Here is a 10,017-nt window from a genome sequence, read left to right as displayed (position 1 = left end):
GTAAAAGTTGCTGGAGTCTGATTTACAAAATGAATTATGGTCTGAAATCACATTTACATAAGTCTCAAATTTACAAAAAAAAAAAAAAATCAGTTCTGGGCTAGCTGTTTTACTGCCGAAGTTCTCTGGTGTAATCACTTTCACCCATGTCATATCCCCTTTTCCTCACAGTTGAGGATGAATGTTAAAAGGTTTATCAAGTTGTGCTGTACTCCCCTTTGGAGGTGAAGATAAACTCCATGACCAGATGAACAGTTTTACCACATATCATCAGTTGATGCAGAGTCAGGGTCATCATTTTTGTAAGGATTCAGACTATTGTAAATGGCTTCAATTACATTCCGCTTGCTTGCTAATTCACCCCCTGGTGGGAGGCTGGGGATGTTCTCACTTGCGAAGGTGCGCATTGCATCACATGAACTAAGTTGGGACGCCTTCCCCCTGCTTCTTTATGATTTCTTCTACTCGGAATTCCACGTACTTGTCCAACTCTGCCTCCTTCATGGCTTCTGGTGACACTTTGGGTGCATATGTTAAACAGATCAAAATCACACTCATGTTGTCTCGACTTCCCTTATACAAACAGGTGTCGACTACTTCATTGCAAACTTCCTCAAGGTCATCAGTGACTTCAAGTCTGGATCTTACAAAATCACAGAGCTCTTCATTTCCCATAACATCCCAGATATATCACATGCAAGAATAATGAATTGATCATCTTCAGATCTTTCAATATCATGGACTTCAGGCTCTGGGGAGACAAGATGCTCTGTAGGACCTTTTCCACGGAAACATTTGTAATCAAAATCCCCAAGGGCCCTTGATACTGCCAGAGAGCCATTCACACGCTGAGTCATTACAGAGCCACCTGCATTATGAATTCGTTCTTTCTCCAGTGGATTCCTTGGTTTGTGAACTTGTGTGAAGAAGTGAACTTTCCTGTTCCTGCAAAGTAAGCCTCTTGAGTCTCCACAGTTAATGAAATAAGTATGTTGGGGAGAAATTAAGACACCCACAGCTGTCCAACCACTCCTATCTGCACCACGCTTCTTCTCCGACATGACTCTCATGTGTTCATCAATCTCCAGAAAGCCTGTTCTGATTCCATTCTTTACATTCTCCACAGAAGATGCTCCTGCAGACCCTTTAAAATCCTGGTTATTGGTGATGCGATCTAACAAATGCTCACAGCAGTATTTGGCAACCTGAGAACCAGCATGCCTATCATAAACAGCAAAGAACGACCATGTTTCAAGTCCACTTGGCAAACCAATGACAGACGTATGTGCATCCTCCATTTCAACTCGCCAACCTTGCATGCTGCTGAGCCCATATTGCATCCCATTACCCTGCCCCTGGGCATTATGCTTTTCCACCTTTGGCTTGTCTAAGAATGATCCCATTATGTCTTGATCCTCTAGGTCCAGAGCAGCCGCGGGCGGGCAGGCAGATCTCCTTTCACTCGGCCAAGGCGGCGGGTGGCGACAGCAGCCTGGGGGACTCTAAGGTGGAGGGTGGGATGGTGGTGGCGGTGGGGGGTCACCGCGGGGGCTGCTGGCCGGGGAAGGGGGCGGGCTGCCTCTGGAGCTCCCCAGCTCTCAGCGCGCTGGTGGCTCAGATCATCAGGGCGTTGGAGCAGGAGGTCCACAGCGGGTCTGGGAGGAGAAGGAGGAAGAGCCAAGGACTCATCGCTGTGCGGCCGGCCCACCTGCCTGGCGTGCCTCCTGTTTCGGGAGCTCGCTGCCTTTGAGGAGCTCGCAGCCACTGGAGCTCCTCTTTACCCCCGTCGCCGCGGCCACACACCCACACTCACACACACACCCACACTCACACACACACCTCAACATTAATTTTTAAACTCAGTGAGAATGCTGAAAAAGCTGCTGGTTACTGCTATGCTAGCTCTAACAATTGAATTCAACATCATTAGATTTAACACAGAACTACTCACATGTAATATCAATGAACCACAACCTAATATTTGCTTAAAAGAAAAAGCACGTTCTTTCCTCCTTACCCATTAATAGATTTATACCCCAGGATCAGAAAGTACATGCAACCAAGTGGGAGCATCAAAGCAAAAGCGGGACAGAGGTGAGAGGGGAGGGAATTGGTATGCCCTCTCACTGTGGACAAGAACTATCATGTAGTCTTCTTTTTTCTTTCCCAATCTGTGCCTTTGATGCCATTCAACCCAATATGCACTTCACCGAACTCCATGCTTGTTTGTTATCTACTAATGAGTAACAAAAGACTGCAGTGAGAACTTAACATTTGTATTTTGTCTTAGTGAGTCAGGTCAGGAAATTTGGAAAACATTTAGCTATATCCTCTACTTCAGACATCTCTTGAAAGGTGCAATCAAAGTGTAAGCCAGGGTGGGGGACCCAGTTCAGGCTCTGTGGGAGATCCATCTAGTTCCAAGATCATTTGGGTTAGGGTGGGATTCTGCCCTTTGTGCAGTGGCAGACTGAGGACCCCATGTCCTTTCTTGTTGGCTGACAGCTAAATGTTGCCTTGGTTCCCTGTTCTTAGGTTCTCTCTGCAGTAAAGCTTTTATATATATTTTTTAATAACTTAGTTTTGTATTGAGCAAATACAGCCACTTTTGTACCATTATTAGGCACATCCGTGACCTATCCCCTTCCCTTCACCCCTCCTTGTTGAGGTATATGCATTGTGGAGTTAGCCCACAGTTATAGGTAAGATAAATGTCTCTGCATATCATGACCTAACATCCGGCTCTGACATTCTTTCCGCCCCCTCTTCCGTAAAATTTCCCTGAGCCATGATGGGTTCATTTTTTGGTCTGCTTCAGTGATGAGGTGTTGGAGGCCTCTGGGTCTCTGGATATCTGATTTGGTAGGAGTTGATTTTTCTCTGTGTTGATCTCCTTCACCCTTGTGCTAGTACCTGGTTCACCAAGAAAACAACACCTTTGCTTGTTTCTCCAATTTTTCTTAGTTTCAGCGGGGGAAACTTTTGCGGTATGATGGGGTGGTTCTCTCCTTAGGTTCTACATCTATATGAGAAAGAAGCAGATTCTCCAATGGAGAGTAAGTTAACAACAGGACAAATGGGATTACCCTTACTTTTTTATGGAGAATTTAACAGGTATATGCCCTTTTGTAGCCAACGACTTGTGGTAGCTTGTTAATGGAGAGCAGGCTTATGCTTGGATATGGTTCTGACTTGTTTCCCAGCTCCAGCTATGGGTCCCATGCCACTGAGATCAGTTAGCGGAATCAAGAGCAGTTGGTTCCCCACCATGGCATGTGCCACTATTGCACTTGTGTGGGCATCACAGCAGGTTATTTGCTGCTCAGTAGGTTACATCATGTATTGCTTGGACAGATATTGGTCATTTTCCCCCAGTCGCCCAAGTAGCACCTTCTGGCACTAGACGTGCTGACTGTCTGGGGACTGACTCTCTTCCAACTTCCAGCCATGCCATTCCAATTTATTTGTCAACTGCATATGGTCTCTTCAGCAGTGGGGTCTTACCACTAACCTTTGGTCATAAAGTACTCCGATAGAAATCTGTCTTTCTTTTAAGAAAACTTGTAGGTCTCTCTGATCAAAAGCCCATTGTGGATGATAGCCACATGCTGGTACTGGGAGTTACAGGTCAGTGCCCACTAAGAAAAGGAAAAAAAAAACAGATAACTAATATAAAGGAGTTAGAGATGGGGGCCGGGGGGCGGGTAATCTGTAGAAGATTAAGGTCAGTCTTCATCATACCCTCTCCAGTGTCTTGTGGCTCAGTTACTCCCTTACTGGGCATGTACCCTAAAGCCTTCAAACCACAGGCCAGAGAGATTTGCTCAACCATGTTTGTAGTGGCTCAATTCATAATAGCTAAGAGCTTGAATCAACCCAAATGTCCATCATTAGAAGAATGGATAACAAAGATGTGGTATATCTACACAATGGAATTCTATACAGCAGTAAGAAAAAATGACACAATGAAATTTGAGGAAAAATGTTTGAACCTGGAACAGATCATTCTCAGTGAACTTACCCAATCACAGAAAAAAAAAAAAAATCGCCACATAGTCTCACTCATCTACACATACACATTCCTCTACTAAACCAATATTTTGGTATTATTATTCAATAAGGTAAATTCCATGCCAATCTATTTTCACTAAACTTATGAGAGTATATTTAATGTAAAAGATTTAGTATTAATAGATGACATTTGTGTTAGGAAATCAGAATTGTTACCTTTGACACTTGATATTATTTGACAGAAGATTTAACTTGCACACTTTTAATTCTAGCACTCAGAAGACACTGAATTAGGCTGGAAAACAGTATTTCAAGCAAATGGGCCTAGGAAACAAACACAAGTTGCTATCCTAATATCTGACAGGATAGACTTCAAACCAACATTAGTGAGAAAAGGTAAATAAGGTCATTTTATACTGATTAAAGGAACACTCCAAAAGGAGAATATTACAATCCTAAACACATATGCACCTAACATGGGGGCTCTCAGTTCCACAAACACTATTACACTTAAGGTCACAGATAACATCAAATACAATAGTAGTGGGTAACTTCAAAATCCCACTCTAATCAATTGAGAGATCATTGTGGCAAAAAATAAACAGAGATATATGAATTAAATGATGTCATAGAACAAGTAGACCTAATAAATATCTACAGAACATCCCATCCAAATGCTTCAGAATATACTCATATTTTGTTCTTTCTTTTTTTTTCTCACTCTAGCTGAGGCTGACCTAGAATTAACTATGTAGTCTCACGGTGGCCTCAAACTCACAGCACTCCTCCTACCTCTGCCTCCCAAGTGCTGGGATGAAAGGTGTGTGCCACCATGCCTGGCCAAATAAACAATTTAATGCTTCACCTTAAGGCCTTGGAAAAAGAAGAACAAGGACAACCAAAAATCAGTAGATGGGAAGAAATAATAAAGATTAGGGCAGAAATTAATGAAATAGAAACCAAAAAACAATCCAAAGAGTCAATGAAACAAAGAGTTGGTTCTTTTAAAGGATAAATGAGATGAATAAACCCATAGAAATTTGACCAGAAGAAAGAGAGAAAAGACAAAAGTTAATAAAATTGTATATGAAAAAAGCACCATTACAACAGATACCAAAGAAATTCAGAACATTATAAGGGTATACTATAAGAATATATATGTCTCTAAGTTTGAAAATCTGAAAAAAAATGGATGATTTTCCTTGATTCATATGACCTACCAAAATTAAATCAAGATGAGATAAACCATTTAAATAGACTTATAACAAGTACAGATATCCAAGCAGTTATAAAAAGTCTCCCAACTAAAAATAGTCTATGCCAATATGGATACACTGGTGAATTTTTCCAGACCTTCATGGAAAGACTAATAACACTGCTTTTCAAACTTTTCCATAAAATAGAAAAGGAAGGAATTCTACTGAACTTCTATGAAGCCAGCATCACCCTCATACAAAAACCAGACAAAAACAGAACAAAAAAAAAAGAAAAAGAAAATTACAGACCAATCTCCCTCATGAACATAGATGCAAAAATTCTGAAAAAAATATTGGCAAACAGAATACAAGAATATATCAAAAAGATTATTCAAGGCTGGGCGTGGTGGTGCATGCCTTTAATCCCAGCACTTGGGAGGCAGAGGTAGGTGGATTGCCATGAGTTCAAGGCCACCCTGAGACTACATAGTGAATTCTAGGTCAGCCTGAGCTAGAGTGAGACCCTACCTCCAAAAAAAAAGAAAAAAGCCAAAAAGATTATTCACCCCAAATAAGTTGGCTTTATCCCAAGGATTCAGGGATTGTTCAACATGTGCAAATCAATAAATGTAATACATCATATAAATGGTATAAAGGACAAAAATCACATGACCATCTCAATACATGCAGAAAAGGCATTTGACAAAATGCAACATCCTGTCATGGTAAAAGTATTACAAAAACTGGTAATAGAAAGAACATATACCAACATCATAAAAGTTATTTGTAGTAAACCTACAGCAAACACAATACTAAATGGTGAAAAACTCAAAGCTTTTCACTAAATTCAGGAACGAACAAGACAAGGGTTTTCACTGTCCCCACTTTTATTTAATATAGTACTGGAAGTCTTAGCTATAGCAGTAATGCAAGAGACACTCAAAAAAGGGATACAAATTGGAAAGGAAGAGATCAAATTATCATGATTTGCAGACAATATGATACTGTACATAAAAGACCCTAAAAACTCTACCAGGAAACTGTTAGAGCTGATAAACGCTTTTAGCAACATAGCAGGATACAAAATAAATACACAGAAGTCAGTATTATTCCTATATACTAACAACAAACATACAGAGGATAAAATCAGGGAACCTCTCCCATTCACAATTGCCTCAATAAATAAATAAAGTAACTTTGGATAAACTTAACAAAGGAAGTGAAGGATCTCTACAATGAGATTTTAAAACACTCAAGTGAGAAACTGCAGAAGGCACATGGAAATGGAAAGACATCCCATGTTCTTGGAATGGAAGAATCAATATTATGAAAATGTAAATCTTACCAAAAGCAATCTATACATTTAATAATGCAGTCCCCACTAAAATTCCAATGCCATTCTTCCCAGAAATAGGAAAACAATCCTAAAATTCAGTTGGAAACACAAAAAGCCTTTGAATAGCCAATACTATTTTGAGCAACAAAAATAAGGCTGGTGGTATCACCATACTCGATTTTAAGCTATATTACAAAGCCAAAGTAACAAACATCATGGTATTGGCACAAAGACAGACATGTTGATCAATGGAACAGAATAGAGTTCCCAGATATTAATCCAGGCAGCTACAGCTTGGATGCTTTTTGACAAAAATTCCAAAACTATTCGTTGAAGAAAAGAGAGCCTCTTCCACAATTGGTGCTGGGAAAACTGGATATCTGTATGTAGAAAGACAAGACTAGATCCCTGTCTTTCTCCATGCACAAGCATTAAATCCAAGTGGATCAGGAACCTTAATATCAGACCTGACTCTGAAATTGCTCAAGGAAAAGATAGAGGAAACACTTCAACATATTGACATAGATAATGTCTTTCTGAATATAAACCCAAATGCTCAGAAAATAAAACCACTAATCAACCACTGGGATCTCATGAAATTACAAAGCTTTTGTACAGCAAAGGATTCTGTCATTAGAGTAAAGAGGCACCCTACAGAATGGGAGAAAGTCTTTGCCAGCTATATATCTGCCAGAGGATTAATATCCAGAATATACAAAGAACTCAAAAAAACAGAACAATAAGTAATTGAACAACCCAGGTTAAAAAAAAAAATGGGCTATGGAAGTAGAGCTTTCTCATCCAAAGAAATAAAAATGGCATATAAGCATCTAAAAAGTTTTCTACATCCTTAGCCATCATGGAAATACAAATTAAACTACCTTGAGATTCCATCTCTCTCCTATCAGAATGGCTAGTATCAGGAAAACAAATGACAATAAATGTTGGCAAGGATGTGCTAAAAGGGGAACACTTCTACACTGTTGGTGGGAATGTAACTGGTTCAACCACTGTGGAAATCAGTATGGAGGTTCTTAAGGCAGGTAAATATAGATTTACCACATGATCCAGCTATAGCACTACTAGGAATATATCCTAATGACTTTTTTCACTACCTTGGCAATACTTGCTCAACCATGTTTAGCGCTGCTCTATTTACAATAGCTAGGAAATGGAACCAGCCTAGATGTCCATCCACAGATAAATGGATAATAAATATGTGGTACATTTACTCAATGGAGTTCTATTCAGCGGTAAAGAAAAAGGAAATTTGCAGGTAAATGGATGAAGATTATACTAAATGAGGTAACTCAGGCCTGAAAGCCAAATGTTGCATGTTCTCTCTCATATGTGCATCCTAGCTACAAATTTATAGACTTGTGTTTGAGCTGGAGCCAAAAATCAATAGCAGAGGCCCATAGGTTAGAAAGAGGATATAAGGGAGGGTGGTGAGAGAAGGTCTTAAGGGGATGTTATTGTATATATATATATATAAGTAGAAGAACAGATTTTTTTACAGGGAGGCAAAAGACCTAAGCAAGGTCAGGGGAATAGATTGTATGAAAGAAAGGTGAGGGGAATGTCAATCAAAATTAAAGATATTCTGAATAAGACATGAAAATCTACTTTATTAAATAATGGCACATCCAGAAGCAATAGATTGTTAATAGAAAATTTTCAGTGTCAGAGATGGGATGTTTTCCAGTGAGTTGTTAACCAGGGTGTTCCCTGTTGCCTCCAAAACATTATAGGCTATTGCCAAGGCTCTTGATTTCCCATGAGAAAGAAATGGTAAGACCCTGTTGCTGAAGACTTCACATGCCTGGGTGGCAAAGTCACTGAGAAATCAAGTTGGTGCTGAGAAGAAAACTTCCCTGTAGACCAGCCAATTGACTACTAGAATTAAGGTCACAGGTAATACCAAGCACAATTGTAGCAGGTGACCTCAGTACTCCACTCTGATCTATTGACAGATCATCTCACCAAAAATAAGCAGAGACATCTGGATTAAATGATATAATAGAACAAATGGACCCAACAGATATCTACAGAACATTCCATCCAAATGCTACAGAATACACATTTTTCTCAGAAGCACAAGGAACATTCTTTAAATAGACCATATAATAGGATACAAAGCAAATCTTAAAAGATACAGGGAAATTAAAATAATTTCTTTTACTCTATTGATCACAATGGGACAAGACTACAAATTAGAAACAACAAAAACAAAATCATGGAGACTATACAGTGCACTACTGGATGATGATTGAATCACTGAAGAAATGAAGCAGGAAATCACCCCACCCCCACCCCCTGTCCCTGGCCTGACGTCGATCATGCCGCAGTTGGCCAACCCAGAGGGCGGAGGAGCGGCAGCCCAGGACAGCTAGCTCTCAAGTGGCCCTGCACATCCCCGCCCCGAGATAGAGGCACGGCCCTCGCTGCGAGAGGGGGACTGGGATGTGAATTCGGATCCACCCGGGAGGGAGAGTGGAACGTGTCTGCCCTGGGCGGTGGCGTGCGACGGCCACATTTGATTATGGAAGATTCCCACAAGAGTAACACTTCCAAGACTGAACCTCAGCCTGGTTCAGCAGTTCAGGGAGCTCATGTTTCTCATATTGCCCAACAGGTTTCATCTTTATCAGAAAGTGAGGAGTCTCAAGACTCATCTGACAGCATAGGCTCCTCACAGGAAGCTCACGGGATCCTAGCATGGCGCCCTTCTTACAGAAAAAATTTGAAAGACCTCTCTTCTGAAGAAACACGAAGCAGAAAAGGAGACGGAGAAAATCCTGGCGTTTCTGCTGTTACTTCTATGTCTGTTCCAACTCCCACCTATCAGACCAGCAGCGGACAGGACATTGCCATTGCCCCAAATGGAACCTTGTGGTTGGCCAGTCCAGGCACAGGCGGAGTACAGAGACTACAGACCTTAACCATGACAAATTCAGGCAATCCTCAGCAAGGTAGGATTCTCCAGTATGCACAGACCTCTGATGGACAGCAAATACTTGTGCCCAGCAACCAGGTGGTTGTGCAAACTGCATCAGGAGATGTGCAGACATACCAGATCCGCACCACACCATCGGCCACTTCGCTGCCACAAGCTGTGGTGATGACATCGTCTATCACTTTTACCTCTCAGGCAACTAAATCAGATAACCCCCAGTTGAAAAGAGAAATAAGATTGATGAAAAACAGAGAAGCTGCTCTAGACTGTCGAAGGAAAAAGAAAGAGTATGTCAAATGCCTGGAAAATTGAGTTACAGTCCTGGAAAACCAAAATAAAACTCTCATAGAAGAGTTAAAAACTTTGAAGGATCTTTATTCTCATAAAAGTGTTTATTTTTTTTTTAAAGGAAGTATTTTGTGGACTGACCTGTAAGATCCCCAGAACGAGGACCCCACGCTCTGCCCAGAAATGGCGATACCCCAAATCACTCAAGAGAAACGTCTTGATGCAAACAG

General features: G+C 40.8%; 1 protein-coding gene and 1 pseudogene across 1 annotated transcript; one reads left to right on the top strand and one right to left on the bottom strand.

The window, feature by feature from the left end:
- Positions 1-209: 209 nt before the first annotated feature.
- LOC101608046 lies at positions 210-1,418 on the bottom strand (annotated as a pseudogene).
- Positions 1,419-9,085: 7,667 nt separating this feature from the next.
- On the top strand, positions 9,086-9,811 carry LOC101596454 (cyclic AMP-dependent transcription factor ATF-1-like). The gene has a single exon (XM_045136495.1). The coding sequence runs from the start codon at positions 9,086-9,088 to the stop codon at positions 9,809-9,811; it is 726 nt and encodes a 241-aa protein (XP_044992430.1).
- The last annotated feature ends 206 nt before the right edge of the window (positions 9,812-10,017 follow it).

The sequence above is a fragment of the Jaculus jaculus genome, chromosome 1 (assembly GCF_020740685.1).
Source record: "Jaculus jaculus isolate mJacJac1 chromosome 1, mJacJac1.mat.Y.cur, whole genome shotgun sequence".
NCBI classification, from domain to species: domain Eukaryota; kingdom Metazoa; phylum Chordata; class Mammalia; order Rodentia; family Dipodidae; genus Jaculus; species Jaculus jaculus.
Note: the sequence above shows the minus strand (reverse complement) of the source record. Positions and strands in the feature narration are given on the sequence as shown.

Excerpts from the sequence above, each read along its gene's own strand:
- LOC101596454 (XM_045136495.1), top strand. The coding sequence starts at position 9,086 with ATGGAAGATTCCCACAAGAGTAACACTTCCAAGACTGAACCTCAGCCT.